The 15,604-nt window shown below is 41.5% G+C and overlaps 1 protein-coding gene and 1 long non-coding RNA gene across 4 annotated transcripts; one reads left to right on the plus strand and one right to left on the minus strand.

Moving 5' to 3' along the window:
* Positions 1–1,431: 1,431 nt before the first annotated feature.
* On the minus strand, positions 1,432–8,276 carry SRSF1 (serine and arginine rich splicing factor 1). Of its 3 annotated transcripts, none has more exons than XR_014014054.1 (5): positions 7,835–8,276; positions 7,235–7,419; positions 6,694–6,866; positions 5,812–6,494; positions 1,432–4,897 (listed from the first exon to the last, which is right to left on the minus strand). XR_014014054.1 is itself a non-coding variant. In XM_081220221.1 (4 exons), exons 1-4 carry the CDS (start codon positions 8,026–8,028, stop codon positions 6,300–6,302), a joined length of 747 nt encoding a protein of 248 aa, XP_081076347.1. In that variant the 5' UTR covers positions 8,029–8,276; the 3' UTR covers positions 1,432–6,299. The 3 variants fall into 3 exon arrangements, 1 of the variants encoding a protein (XP_081076347.1); XR_014014055.1 differs by having other exon boundaries at positions 1,432–1,501; positions 2,575–6,494; XM_081220221.1 differs by having other exon boundaries at positions 1,432–6,494.
* LOC308607867 lies at positions 7,821–13,931 on the plus strand. The gene is made up of 4 exons (XR_014014056.1): positions 7,821–7,958; positions 9,387–9,490; positions 9,836–9,911; positions 11,349–13,931. It is a non-coding gene; the product is annotated as an uncharacterized lncRNA (long non-coding RNA).
* The last annotated feature ends 1,673 nt before the right edge of the window (positions 13,932–15,604 follow it).

Here is a 15,604-nt window from a genome sequence, read left to right on the forward strand (position 1 = left end):
AGTGTTAGTCCCTAATAATTTTGGCTTTCTTAAAATAAAATGGCATTAAATAAACATGTCAAGAGAAGTCTGTACTGACTTTCTGATCACAAGATACTCTGCCTACTGAAACAGGGTCTGCAGAACAGAAAAATAAGGCTAACCAACCTGATGAATAAACAGGGTTTTAAAGCACACTAACAATCATTGAAAGTCTCAGTAATGCCAAGAAATAAAGATTGGTATCACTCCCCAAAGTGTTTCACACCATAAAAACAAATGATAAAGGGTTCTGAAAGCATACTGCATTTTTATATTATATGACCAATTTTTAGGCTAGATTTGGTGGGGAGGTGCGCACACATCTGCTCCTGTACCCAATTCTTACACTCTGGCCTGACTATTCCATACCTGGAGATACACAAGGTAGGCAGAAAAACGAGCAGATTCACATCTTTTGCATTTTCTCCTAAGTCCCAGAACCCAGACAGTTTTCTGATTTACAGATTTACTCATCAAGTACTATTCAAAACCTAAATGAAAAGGTTAAGAATTCTGCCCAACAGATGGGGAGGCAAAGGTAAAGTTTCAGGAAAAAAACTTACACCAAAAAACCCTAACTTTGGAGCTGATATAGAGGATTAATAGTTTCCACCTTGCTGTATGGGTTCTTTACCCTAGGGTATTTCCTGGTTGATTTTTGTATCATAGCTCCCTCTAGTGGCTAAGTGAATTTCCCTAGAGTTTACTCAAATAGGGAGTGGAATAGACCATTGTAAAAAAACCCCACAAAACCCCAAACAACTCATTAGGCATTTGGCACCCCTACAAAATTAATGTTTGTTCAAAGTACATTTGGTGAGGATGAATAAAGCATTCTAGAAAAGCTCTCAGTTTCTACTATCTTCACATTGATAATTCTATTAATAACTGTAAAAGGAGTTAAAGATACTTTAACCTGATAGTTGAATGTTAGAACTTTTTCTAAGAGATGAAGATGAAACATCCAGGATCTACTTAACTCTAAATGTTTGTTCTGTTTCATTTGTGTTTTGCATACCTACCTAACCGGGAATGTCCTTATGCAAAGGCATGCTTGATTTTTCTCTCCCATAACCCAGTGAGGCATCTATTTTGAAACGTTTATTATGAGATTACTTCTGCCTAAATTAACTTGTATTTGACAGAGACTACAGAAGCACCAAGCGACTTCTGTAATAAAAAAAAATCCTTCTCTCCTTCCATCCCTACAAAATCACAACCACATTCAAGGTTGTTGGGTATAGCTTTCAAGGTTAGCAAGAAGCACTGCCCCCCACCCCCCAAGTTCTCAACCACAGGAATAAGCTGGTTTAAGTATACCGTAACTTCTTGGATCTATATTTAAAGCCAAAGTTTTTGCCAGGATTACTATTTATTCAATAGACAATCACGAGAGACACAATGAACAGATGTTTCCTTATAATCTCTTTACTTCATGCCAATCCCACCTTTTCCTATAGGATCATACTGATCAATGTTCCTGTAAAAAAAAAAAAAAAAAAAAAAAGTACTAGAAAAAATTACCCCCAAATAGAGTATTCCACCATATAGGATGGGATGGCAGAATATTTCCTTCAATGGAGTACAACTGATGAGAGTCCACCATAGCAACAGAACATAAAGAAATGTGAGTCATACCTTTTCTTGTGGCTGCTTCAGTCTAAAAAGATGGGGAACTTACAGCTCAATCAATAAAGGATCCACAGTAACAGGTTTGTTTTCATTCACATGCTCAAAACTACACAGAAGCTTTCGCTCTGTGTATCCTGTAACAGTTCTACAATCCCTTATCCGGAACTCTCTGGGGCAGATGTATTTGAAATTCAGAGATTTTTGCACTTTATAAAGCGCATATATATATATATATATATATATATATATATATATATGTCATATATCATATATCGACCCTTTATCACATAACACTCTCAGCAAAACCTATGGCAACGGACACATCAATATTTCCGCAGGAAGACAATTCAGTCACAGTTAAGTGCAAAACAAAGGCATCGATTTTGGTCACATTTTATATTCAATTTGCTTGCTCCACAACAAAAAACTTTGGAGTTTTGGGATAAGAGACTGTGAACCTGTTTTCTGCCTTTGCATTCTTCATACCATGACAGAAATAAGCTAAACCAAAGGATGGTTATAACAGAACTTCAGTCTAATAGTTTCTTTCCTTTTAATACTTTTTATGGTAAATACAGACATATAACTTTAGTTTGAAATTTCATCACAACTTCATGTACAAAGTAAGCAAAAAGGCACACAAGAAATTCATCTTCACAGAAACTTGAAAAAAAAGAACACCAGCCCTAATGAGCAAATGTATTTCAAAGACAAAACTGAGAAAGTTAAAATTCTAGAATCATATGGAACTTAAGCACTACGAGTGGATACACGAATAATGGAATATATTATTAAACTATAAAACTTAGGGGAAAAAACATTTTAAATGAGGGAAATCTGTTCATATTCCAAAGAGTATCTTTTTTAAATTAATAAAATTCAGATCCCAAACAATTAGGAATCAGAAAATGGGTTTCTTACCTTTTGTTTCCAGAAGGATGTGGGCTGAACAGCAAGGTGGGTTACTCAGTCTGACGTTATGAAAAATAATTGCTTCTTAGAGACTTAAGTTTTTCCTTGGTTAGAAAATAATAAACTAATTATAGGTTCCCTACAATATCTAAGGGGACATAAATAGGGAGAAAAGGGGAAAATCCAAGACAGCTTTTTTAGTTCCAAAAGGGTGTGACTTTCTTCTAATAGCTGCTAATCTAGGTAGAGATTTAAGGTCCATTTCCTAAGACTGAAAAACGGCAAGTCTGCCCCTCCCCTTACAGCATTTAGCCGTCTGGTCTTACTGAACCGGAAAACCTGCGTCCCTCTACCTTTCATACACAGTGAAGTCCTCTCTAATCTTCAACAGCCTATATACTAGGGAAGTAATATTTTCCATCTCCCTTCAGTCAGGGGTTGGAACTACTAACTTTTAGTAGAGCACATCTTTCAGCGTAGCTTAAATAAATGCAATTTAAGTGATGGCAACTTAACTTTGCCAACTTTGAGCGATGGCAATTTTCATTTTGGTCCTGTTTCCAAAATATTCAATGAACACAAACGAACCCAGGACTGCTTAAGTCTAGCTCACGTTAATCTTTCCCAAATTAGTCATTAAAAAATACCAATTGTATATTCTACAGATGAAACAGAACTTGTTTTACGTGCCTAAGTCTGCTCTTGAACAGTTGAATTCTCACATAATAACTAGAGTTACTCCCTTAATGAGTCTATACCAAGTGTTTTGCTTACTTAAAATGGAATCCTGATTTTGAACTTCCCTATCCCTCTTCTTCCTCCTGACATTCCATAAGGTTCATTTAAATGTACTGGTTGGGTGACCTTATGCAAATCCCTCCGGGCCCATTTTCTCTACTACACTACCAAGATTATTCCTAGTGTTTCCTAGGTTTGAAATTACGTCAACTGAATAGCAATCTTAAATTCTGCTTCCAAGTATAATTAACACCCAAGGGAAATGTCATGACTTAGCTATCTTTTGGGTGTAGAAAAAGAATGGCTTGATGGTTGTGACTAGCTATCAGGAAATCAGAAGATTAGGAATTCTAAGTAAAAACCCTGCCCCAACTCTAAACTGAAAACTTAGCACCAAGGGGCTATCAGGTAAAGATACAAAAACCAGTAGACTACAAGATGTAATCACTGCTTTGGTATGTTCTGCATACAGAATAACTTTATGGTTGAGAAGACTTCCAAGGCAAAATTCTGAAGAATGCCCAGCTTTTTATTAGCAATCATTTACTCAAATAAGCAGTTAATCTTCTAGTGTGCTATTCACACTTCCAACAGAAAATGTAATTTACGTTAAGCATCCTAATCTGTGCTGAATTTAATACTTAGCAATTTTTTAGATGAGTTTAGTTTTATTGAGAAACTCAAAGGCTAACACCAACATTTAGTCCTCGCTCGATTTTGCACAAAACCCTATGCTGTCTACATGATCACCCAAAATAAGCAGCATCTATAAGCTTTTCATCATTTTTAAATCAAAGCTCTGAAACTTATCCTTCAGAGAGAGACTAGATCACCCCCTCACTTACCATATTACATACACAATTGCCTTATTCTCATTTTTCATCTTCCCCTGAAGACTTTTTACAACAATTAACAGATGGCTAAAACCATTTATTAGAAAAGTCCTTTCAAGAACCTTTAATTTACTAACACATAAACACAAGAATCAGAATCTTATCAATTTAAAGTATTAACTGAGACTAGTCAACCAGTAAAAAATCTTACAAGAGGAAAAAGGACAACCATGCATAGTTTTTTTAAAAAAATGTTTATTTTTTCAAAGAAAAACGGCAATAGCCAATTGGAAACCTACTTAGTCTTCAACTCCAATTTTGTTTTCTTTAAATTTAGAAGTGACTTACTGATTTACTATTTTAAACAAACCCCCCCTTTCCCCTTTAAATGTTTACCATCTACTCGTGCTGAATCCTTCCAAGGAGATTGCTCCAGCGTATATCTCCAGGTCCTCGCTTTGCTCCTTTTACCAAAAAATGCAAAACACAATTCCATCGTGCATCTTAAGGGCTCCAATCGTCAAAAATAGGAAAAAAAAAAAATTCTTTGGAATAGCCAATTAAGTTGAATAAAAAAAAAAAAAAAATATCCACACGAATGCGGTTTGGTTGGGGCAGGAATCCACTCCTATGTTCCTGGTAATCTGATCCCGCTCCATGAATCCTTGTAATTCATCCTCCCTATCCTATCCACATTATGATTTGAATCCAATGATCCAGCTCCAAGGATTGGGATCCAGTGAGCCCTCTCCAATCCAAACCTTTATAACCAGCAAAACCAAAAAAGAGGAGGCAAAATGTTAGATACTGTAATCAAAAAAGGTTTCTGGGGAATGATGAGTTATGTCTGTCATCAGTTTAACAGATGTACATCAATAACTATCAAATTCCCCAAAACAAGTTTCTGTATGGTGTTCAGATAAACTTTAGAAACTTAATCATCATAGAGACTAATTGGAAGAAGCATTTTATATTTACAGTTCAACTGATAATGCCAACACTTGTTACTGTACAGCGTATTACAGGTTTTGTGGTTGCAAAAAGTTATGTAGTTGAGAAGTTTACTGGTATTGCTACCCACCTAAGTCTAAACTAAATCTAATGCTCCCATCTGTAATTTAATTTGTAAATTAAAGTGTTTTAAACATATGAGTCAATTATGAATATTAGTTTAAAGGGGAAGGTGAGACTTAAAAGTATTCCCAACTAGATTATCTACACCAATACGCTGGAACTCTATATTTTGCTTTCATTTTGTCTTAAAAAAAATGAAGTAGCAACGCTATATCAGTCACACAGAGGACATGCAGATTTAGCAGTATTGATATTATACTCTATTCGGTTGGAATTAAAGACACCCTGTACCCACATGTACACCAACAGCAGGTCACACATTAACAGTTGTAACTAAGCATTGTGACAAATTAGCCAGTTCTTCCCACATTAGTCCCTATTAAAACAAAAAAGGGCAGGGAGCAAAATAAATTGTTACGAAACGGGCAACGTAATTTTGCCACAATTGCCAAGGTTTAAAGAGCAAAGCAATTGTAGCTAAAGGTAACTGCATAAGATGTTTGCAAGTGTTTCAAGGTAGATCATCATTTTGAACCCTTGCCTTTTAGTATAAGGTCAATACTGCCAATTTCATCTGTGACGATAGCACTTGGAGTCATACCATTGCCTCCATTATTGATCTGATCCTCCTCAATCCTCCTTTTGACAATCCTAAAATGATTGAAATGTGCTCCACAATCCTTAATCCAAAGCATTCTTAATCCATCTCTTCAGATATGTCTACAGAAAGACACATGAAAAGCAAGATAAACATAAGAACTTCCCCAGGTAAGATAACCATAAACACCCCCAACAACCCAGTTCACACAAACCAGAGCAAAAGAGACATGTACATAGTATCACGGTCTGAAGAGCACGGAGAGTTATAACTAAATTTAAACAATCCTGTCTATGACATCACTTAAAGTACAGTTTCTCAGACACGAGGGCAATGTGGATGTTAGGAGCAAGGGGGTGTTACACAAGAATGCAATTCAACACTTCAGCCCATTCTGAACAAAACGGTTTGAATTAAAAAATGAAAAGATTGTACTGAATAAAGGAAAACTGTATACAACGTGGGTTCTACAAAAAGCGTCACCCGTCCTCTTATGTGCGAGAGCGAGATCTGCTGTGACGGGGAGAATAGCGTGGCGATCCTCGGCTTCTCCTCGGGGAGTAACTGCGACTCCTGCTGTTGCTTCTGCTACGGCTCCTGCTACGACTACGGCTTCGAGACCGAGATCTTCCGTAACTTGGACTTCTGGGCCCATCAACTTTAACCCGGATGTAGGCAGTTTCTCCCTATTGGATAGACAGAACTTTCGATTGAAAGATCGAAGCTTTCGCCTGCCTTCAGGCATGCTGAATTCAACGTAACTTAAACCAGAGGCCCTTGACTGGGTTTACTCGGACACCCTTGCCTGAATCTTACCTGCGACTTCCACCGTTAAGACCACTGTGTCCAAGTCTGGCCAAAGAAAAGAATAAGCGTAGAACCTACCTCATGAGATCTAAACTTAGTGTTATCCAGTTTTCGCACCGCATAGGTCATATCTTCTTTCCGTACAAACTCCACGACACCAGTGCCATCTCGGTAAACATCAGCATAACATACATCACCTGCTTCACGCATGTGATCCTTCAAATCCTGCCAGCTTCCACTTGGAGGCAGTCCTGAAAAAGTGACTGTTTTTCAAGACCAATTCTCCTACATTTCACAGTAAGCTCAAAAGTTGCATGAGAACAAAGATGACTTTAAAAGCAGCGACGACTTTTAACGTCCTAGGTTAAGGAGCTGTTACGCTTCGGGAATCAAGAGCCCCAAACTGGTCGCAAAGTAAAAGCATCTTCAGAGTCTAGCTGCTGCAACTTCAGGTGGTCAACCTCAAACACAGGAACCCTTGTTCACTAAATTCACCCACGGGACTCCAATAATTCAAGACCCGGCAGGAAAGCGTGCCTCTGTGCAACTGGTCACGCCAGGAAAACTGTCCAGTGGGTCCTGCCCCCTTCCATCAACTCGCACGGAACGCTCAACTCACCAGAGACAACCACTCGGTTTTCAGAACGCCTGGACGGGGGGCCATAGCGGCCTCGGGGAGCCCCGCCACCTCCACCCCCGCCGCCGCCTCGGCCTGTACCACGGCCGCTTCGAGGGAACTCAACCCGCAGACGGTATCCATCGTAATCATAGCCGTCGCGACCGTACACCGCGTCTTCCGCGTCCCTGCGGGATCACAGAAGGCGAAGGGGTGAGGAACAGGGCCGGGAGGGGCGGCGGACTCGCTCCGAGAGCTAGCGGCCCCCGCACATGCGCACCTGGGGTGGAAGAGCCCACACGCGCTGCCTAATAGGAAGGGCCCCTCCCCCACCCCGGAGCACGCCAGGCTGCCGACCACTACGGCAGCCCTCGGCGCCTCAGTTTCCCGCTCCGAGCCTGCGAGTCGGCTCTGGGGACGTCCGGAGGGCCCGGCCGCAGGAAAAGCCTCGCCGACTCGGCTCCTCACTCCACTCCTGCATGGGCGATTCGTCTGGCTCCCAACCTCGGAGCCCACCTCCCCGTTCTCTGTGTGAAGGCCTTGGAGCCTTCCCCAACTACTCCAACCTATTCCCTCAAGGCAGCAAGACCCTGACCGCCTCACCGCGGGTCCTCGAACTCAACGAAGGCGAAGGGCGGTCCTCCGCGGCGGTTCTTCAGATCGATGTCGCGGATAGCACCGTATTTGTAGAACACGTCCTCAATGTCCTTGGTTCGGATGTCTGGAGGTAAGTTCCCCACGTAGATGCGGCAGTCGTTGTTCCCTGCCGGCCCACGAATCACACCACCTCCCGACATGGCGGCGACGAAAGGCGCGGACTCGAGAACAGGTCTTCCCACCAAGCCTAGCGAACAGCAGAGCAAGCCCACAGCTACACCACGTCTCCCGCGGCCCCTCCAAAATGGCGCCTTTATCAGCTCGGCGCACGGATATGGGGGGGAGGGAGGAAGAGAAGCGGGAGGAAGCAGCTATTCGATCTCACTACGCACGCGCAGAAGCGTTAACGGGCGCTGCGAAAGGCACGCTGGCGCACGCGCGACGTCACCCTCCGCGCGAAGGGAAAAAAAGTTCCCGCGTTGCCGATTTTGTGGAGAGGTTCGCGAATGAAGTGACCGGCTGGGTGGTAAAGATTAAATACGGAGCCCTCATAAAAGGGGTTATTCATCTCTGTCGAGTCCTAAAGAATAATCAGTTTCCCCAGGAATGGGTCACTTAAAGCAACGGCGCCCTGAAAGGATTTGGTGAAGCCTAGCCGAGAGCTTTGTCCCACCATGCTCTGCGGTGGTAGCGGCCTTTGGCGGGAAGGACCCACGGGGGCGGGGTCTAAGGGGGCGGGACCGGGCTGTTGCTCCGGAAACGGGGGCGTCCTTGGAGAGTGCGCCTAGTTCAGGAGTTGCGTTGTCTGTGATTCAGTGCCGAGCCAAGCCGTGTCTTTCCGCCCCATCTCCTGCGAACTGGCCGTGGGCTGCTTACATAAGTGTCTCATGGAGGGGAACCCAGCTTAGATTCCCTAGTAACTAGTCTACACTGAGTACCGTTCCACCTTCGGTTCAGAACCGAGCTTTGTACATAGCTCAGTTAAACACTCCTTGTGCTAGTGGCGGTGATTCGTGCTCTGACCAGTCATTGGTGGTACCTGCCACCCAGGACCCAGACCTCTGCTGCTCTCTTCAACAGCCTATCGCTAGGCCCAACGCAGCGGAAAGGTCCAGTGAAGGTTGCAGAATGAATTGTGCCTGTTATGTCTCCAACTGCTTTCAAAGAACGAGAAAAAGTGCTCCTGCCTCTGTGTATTGCAGAATCCTGAAGTTCCTTCCTTTTTTTGAAGTCATTACCAGGCCTCTCAAGTCATATGAATGAGCACAAGGAATGTGTGAGGACTACTGTGACCACTGGAGACCACAGTTGCTGCTCAGGACTGATCCTGGTAGCCTGCGGGTCCAGGGAGATAAGAACTTTTTGCATTTTTTCCTCAGTGACATCTGAAATCTAGATTTTTATATGAAATGCTGGGGTTTTTAAATATTAGTGATGAATTCAAATTAAACAACAACAACAACTCTGCAGTTATAAATATGCTAAAACAGACCTGCACCCTAAGTGTAAGGCTGATTTTTTTCATATTATGTGTTTATTTGCAACTCCCTCTCCCCAGGGATGTGAGGCAGCTTACAGAGATACCATAAAACATTACTAAAACTGGATGGAGAAATCATGGGGAAAATAAGGGAGGAGGATTAAAATGAAGGCATCGATAAGGTTAGTACACAAAATGCCTGCAGTAATAATTTAGTGAGCTCCTAGAGATGGACTGCAAATTTGCCTGTGGCCATCCCGGAAGTCACAGTAAAGAAGGGAACATAGTATGTTCAAAATCCAAAGTGCCTTTGAAATTAAAAAAAATAGGTTGTTTAGGAGAAGGGCATGTTTTCAGTTCTGAAAGTTGACTGAATGTGTTTTACAAATGTTTCTAGTAATCCCAAAATACAAATTTAATTTGCTCCTCAACAGATCCATAGAGGATCTTTGGTAGTCCTTGAAATCTCTTTGGTGGTTTCCAAAATTATGAGTATATGTGCATGAACTTTTTTGTCTGTCCCTTAGCTCAGGAGTCCCCAACCCCTGGGCCGAGGACCGATACTGTTCGTGACCAGGCCGCTCAGCAGGAGATGAACGGCAGGTGAGTGAGCAAAGCTCCATCTGCCGCTCCCCGCCGCTCCCCATCGCTCGCATTACCGCCTGAACCTTCCCACCCGACCCCCCGTCTGCGGAAAAATTGTCTTCCACGAAACTGGTCCCTGGTGCCAAAAAGGTTGGGGCCTGCTGCTTTAGCTCATCCTTCAATGACATATTTTTAAACTGAGCTTTCAATTTAAAGAGAGAAGACCCTGGGAATTTCCTGGAGGTCCAGTGGTTAGAACTTCTTCCTTCCACTGCAGGGAGCACAGGTTCCATCATTCCATCCCTGGTCAGGGAATCCCACACGCGCAGTGCGGCCAAAAGAAAAAAAAAAGAGAAGACCCCGATAATTTTTCAGTGAGAAGCTGACCAAAAGGGACACTATTTCAACAGATTTATTCGGTTTCTAGCACTATCCTACTTGGTTAGCAGCAGAAGAGATGAGAGTTTTTAAAGAATTCCAGGCACATCATGTATTGGTGTATTGGTTCTTACATTCATGTATTGGTTCTTACATTCAATGTTTATTTACTGAGCACATTTTCTCTCTAACTTTATCCATCCGTTTATGATTATTCAGATTCATCTTTCGTTGATTAATGTTAAGTCAGTAATAACTGAAGTGATTTAAACATAGGTGCTTTTAATTTCAAGGCATTTTCATTCCAGAAAAATAAGAAAACCGTGAATTTGCTTTGATTTATTCTTGTCCAATTTAATGCAGTCGTTTCTGATTCTGTTCAGTTCAGAAGAATACAGGGTAGAATTTAATAGAGAGTGAATAGGACATTCTTGTTTCTCTCTTGGCCTGTTTTACTGTGTTTGAGTGTAACCGAATTGAAGGTTCTGGGGTCTCTTGTAACCGAAAGTGGGGTTCGGCTGCTCACTGCTCAAAAGCCAATAAAGAGGCCAGGTTGGTGGAAAGGAACGTTCGCTTTATTTTGGATGCCGGTGACTGTGGGGGAGGGTAGATGCCTGTCCAAAAGGCCGACTCCCCCCCACCCCCGACAATTGGGGCAAGAGCTTTTATAGATGGGGGGGCTGCATGCAGAAATAATACAGTCAGCTCTCACAGTCATCTTGAAATTGGTCATCAGTGGTCTTACCGGTGTCATCTTGATTGCTTTAGGTACAGTTAATCTTCAGTTCCAGGTTGGGTTTGTTTCCATTTCTTTGAGGCCAGTTCTCGGAATTTTGGCAGCTTTTGTCACGGCTACAGCCTGGTCATCATGTAGTTAACTTCTTCCACCTGATGGGGGCTTCAGTATCTATAAGACAGCTCACAGGATGTGGCTCAGAATATTGTCTGTAGCCCTTAAGGAGGAACTAAAGATCCTTGACTATGCTCAATGACTAAACTATTATTATTTGGTCTCCTCTGTTCTCTTTGTTTCTGCATTTTCTCACTTCTCTGATTAAACTTATCCTTTGGCTAAAGTTTTTCCACAGACAAAAGGCAGTCTGGGACTTCCTTGGTGGTGCCGTGGTTAAGAATCCGCCTGCCAATGCAGGGGACACGGGTTTGAGCCCAGGTCCGGGAAGGTCCCACATGCTGCAGAGCAACTAAGCCCGTGCGCCACAACTACTGAGCCCACGTGCCACAACTACTGAAGTCCACGTGCCTATAGCCTGTGCTCTGCAACAGGAGAGGCCACCGCAATGAGAAACCGGCGCACCGCAACGAAGAGTAGCCCCCGCTCGCCGCAAGTAGAGAAAGCCTGCGCACAGCACGGAAGACCCAACGCAGCCAATAAATAAATAAATAAATAAATGTCTTTTTTAAAGGCAGGCTAAGGACATGGGTGCGGGAGGGGCAAGGACCATAGGGTCCTGGTCTGTTTCACTATGACAAGGTCAGGGTGTAGCAAGAAAAGTCTGGATGGCTGTTTATCAAGGTCTCCTTGGGTGACATTAGCTTGGAAATTATTACATTTAAGGGTATGATCTTATACTATCAGTGTCCCAGAGTAGATTGGCATGTTTTAGTACACAAGAGTGAAAAATAAGAAAGCAAATAAACCAAACCATTTGTTCATTTGTTGGGGGGTGAAGCAGATTCATTTTTGATAACCATGATGTTCAAATTGTACACACCAAGAAAACTTTTTGTCAGGTCTGGAAAGCAAATCAGGCAGTTTCTTAGTAAATAAGGAATCAAAACAAAATGAGGTGAATCGCTTTGAGAGATGTCTCATTCAGATCCTGGTGAAACCTGATAAATGATCCCTGCCCCACAGCAGAGTGTACCTCTTCAAAGACAGGAAGATTCATACCCTCTGGATTTTGCATCTCTGTTCCCTGAATAGTGCTGGGTAAAGTCTGGCAATTCTCTTTCTGTAGGCTAATCTTCATGCAAACTTTTCTCTGAACAGTGTACTATACAATTGATCAGATCTTTGCTGACCAGATTACAGCCACTCGTTTTGCCTCCTGAGATTACCTCCTCATCTTAATTCGGGCTTTAGAGTGTTTCTAAACTCCTCAGTTACACAGTCACAGACAGCTTTATGGATTGCTCTCACAATTCATTCAGCATGGGTTTTACCAGTTTAATTCTTAGAAGCTGCCTATTTCAGTACTGTTGCTGTGTGTGTAAAGTTACTTCCTCAAAAAGAAAGTTTTCCAATGCTTTTGATTCAATCCAGTAAGTATAAACTAGTGCAAGCACTATACTGTACCCTGGAAATAATTACTTGCGGAAAAAAGGAAATTCAAAGAGCTAGTTACTGTAAGGGGTGAAATCACGAGACCCAGTTTTTCAGTGATTTTCCTAACACTTAAATCTACCTGTGGTGATGGTTACACAAATCTGTAAATATACCAAAAACCATTGAACTGTACAAGCAAGTGAATTGTATGGTATGTAAATTATAACTCAATAAAAAATTTTTTAAATGACTGGAGGAAAAAAAAATCTCCACAATCAGCAAAATCACTCTCCAGTACCATTCCTCTAAAGGTGTTATTAAGGCTTGGAGGTGTTCTAGAGTAATTTGCACTGAAATGTGCCTTCCCTAATCTGGACATTCTGTTTTCAGTATTTGGGTATCAATCCCTACTGTCGTTTCTGGGGATAACTGTTAGCTTTACTAGGTAAAGAGACACAAAGATTAGGAGTACTTAATTCAGCCGTGAATAGCAGTTACTTCCAGAAAGAGTTCACTTGCATAGTTCTCTCTTCCCTTGTTCCACCTGTTTAGTGATTAATATTCTCTGAAAAAGGAAGAAATATTAATAGTATATCTTTTTATTTCATTTATATTTGTTTCATCTTCCCTAGTAAACTAGGTTGAGGACAGATTTTTGCTGTAATTCCCTTTATTACCAGTACATTTTCTGTTAAAATGAATATTATTGACTATTTCCTGACTGCCCTTTGAAAATAATGGGACTTTAGATGAGCAGAATGTTGTTTCTATGGAAACTGTATCATGTTTCTGTCAGTGGATAGACACAATGGGTACAAGGATTGTTTTTCATTTCACAGTGTAATAATGATAGCCACTTTTCAAGCCCAGGTAAATCATCTAATAATACAGTCTTGGTAATCTTATTTTAGGACTGGCCTCCCTCATTCTTTGATTCTTCTTGTTTTGTTTTTGGCTAATTCTGCCCATCTTTACTGTCCCATTACGGATAACAATAACATGATTTTGCCAGAAAGCAGCTCTCAAAATGATCTATTACAAAGAGATATATTTTTTCCATGTCTCCCTCTTCCTATTAATATTATTACTCCCTCTCTCCCTCTTCTTGCTTAATTTAAGTTCTTTCTCTTAAAAATTAAAACGCCAAATCATCATGTTGTACATTTCTTAATTGGAGTAAATGGCTGTTTAAAGAATTATAATAAAAATGTGGCAGATATCATTTATTTGCTAAAAATGCTACCTTTTTTGGCAATTTTATCTTATACTGTGAGTCCTATATAAGTGTTAGCTATTAGTAGTAGTAGTAATAACGGTATTATATGTTAATGCGGCCGTCAAGTATGTTAGAAATAATTTCAATAAAATTTTTTTTTATTTGAAATTTTGAGAGTATGACTGTTTTTTCCCCCTTTATTGTTTTAAAAGTTAGATTAGCTGAAAACTCTCAGAATTACTTTTCTAAATTTGCTTTTGGAGTTGAGTAGTTGCAACATAGAATACGTGGCCCACAAGCCTAAAATATCTGGCCCTTTACAGAAAAAGTTTGCCAACCTCTGGCCAAGAGGGAAAAACCTGCTTTTGTCATTTTTGCCTAAACCTAATTTATAAATTCAGTTTTGTCATCTTTCTCTAGTAGGTGTTTTTGATGGGTAATATATTGTTAATAGTTGTAAACGTAAGTAATACACTTCTTCAAGTGATTCTTTGCTTACACATGCTTCAGCAGCCATTACTACAGTGTAATGCTAAGGTAACCTGCCAGCCTGCCCAGCCCAGAAGGGAAGGTGCTGCTCTCTTCCAACCGGTTGCATTTTTTTGTAGTCTCGTTGACTCAAAATTGCTCGTCGTAAGAGTGCAGGTCTCTGTAATTGTTCTTGCATTGACGCAATGTCGTATGCAAAGAGTCCATACAGGTTCTGTTCTCAGTACCTGTTAATGTCCACTCACTGTGGAATTTGTAGATAAATTTCCAAAATTTCCAAAAGATTGTATTCCACAGTTCTGGGAGCCCAGCAGCTTTCAGGCTGGTGCTAGTACCACCACTCGCCCCAGAGGACTACTAGATGTGGATACCTGTGTAGTCTACAATCTAGACCCATGCCCATGGGATCCTTCCTTGTCTGGCTCCCACCTGCCTCCATGTTGTCAGGAGCTCACCAGCTGCAATTCCTTCCAAGTTAATTTCTACTCTTTGTAGAATCCAGACTCCAGGAGAGGAAAAGTTCTTTCCCTTAATTTAGAGTCTCCATTTCCTGTCTTGGGATCTATCTTTATATAAGACAATTGGGAATGAGAATATTTGCTTCTAAAGGAATTTCCTCTCGTTTCTGAAGGAATGTAACTTCTCCCTCTGCCTCCTTATGGGCCAACATTGATATATTTTCCAAGGTCTGGATTGTTCGCAATTAATACCACATGTAGGACCTTCTCACTGCATAGTCAAGGTTGAACCTCATCAGCCAAACATGGTCCAGTACATTTTTCTTTTTCCAGTTTCAGTTCTTCTAGTAAGTGATGAAAACCAAGTCTGGACATCCTTTATGTGGTCTCCTGGATCTGTTTCTGATATAGTGCAAGACACAGCTTAAACAGGGCTTCCCTGGTGGCGCAGTGGTTGAGAGTCCGCCTGCCGATGCAGGGGACATGGGTTCGTGCCCCGGTCCGGGAAGATCCTACATGCTGCGGAGCACGTCCGGAGCCTGTGCTCCGCAACGTGAGAGGCCACAGCGGTGAGAGGCCCGCATACCACACACACAAAAAAAACAACCAGGAACACATCCCCACAAAAACATATCTACATCCGTATAGAGATAAGTATTTCTACCTATACATTCCTAATCCCCCATAATAATTTTGCAGTGGTATAGCATGTGTTTGCCAGAAACAATGATTTACATGCCCAAGTATTGATAATATATTCAGCTTCTCAGTCTAAAATATCTGCGGTCAGAAAGGAGCTTGCTTTATAATTTTTCCCAAGGTAAGTGGGTGTTATTTTAAATTTGTGCAACTGGAAAGCCCCATTAGGTAGGCTTCCTAACAC

The sequence above is a fragment of the Mesoplodon bidens genome (genome assembly GCF_964165515.1).
Source record: "Mesoplodon bidens genome assembly, chromosome: 19".
NCBI classification, from domain to species: domain Eukaryota; kingdom Metazoa; phylum Chordata; class Mammalia; order Artiodactyla; family Ziphiidae; genus Mesoplodon; species Mesoplodon bidens.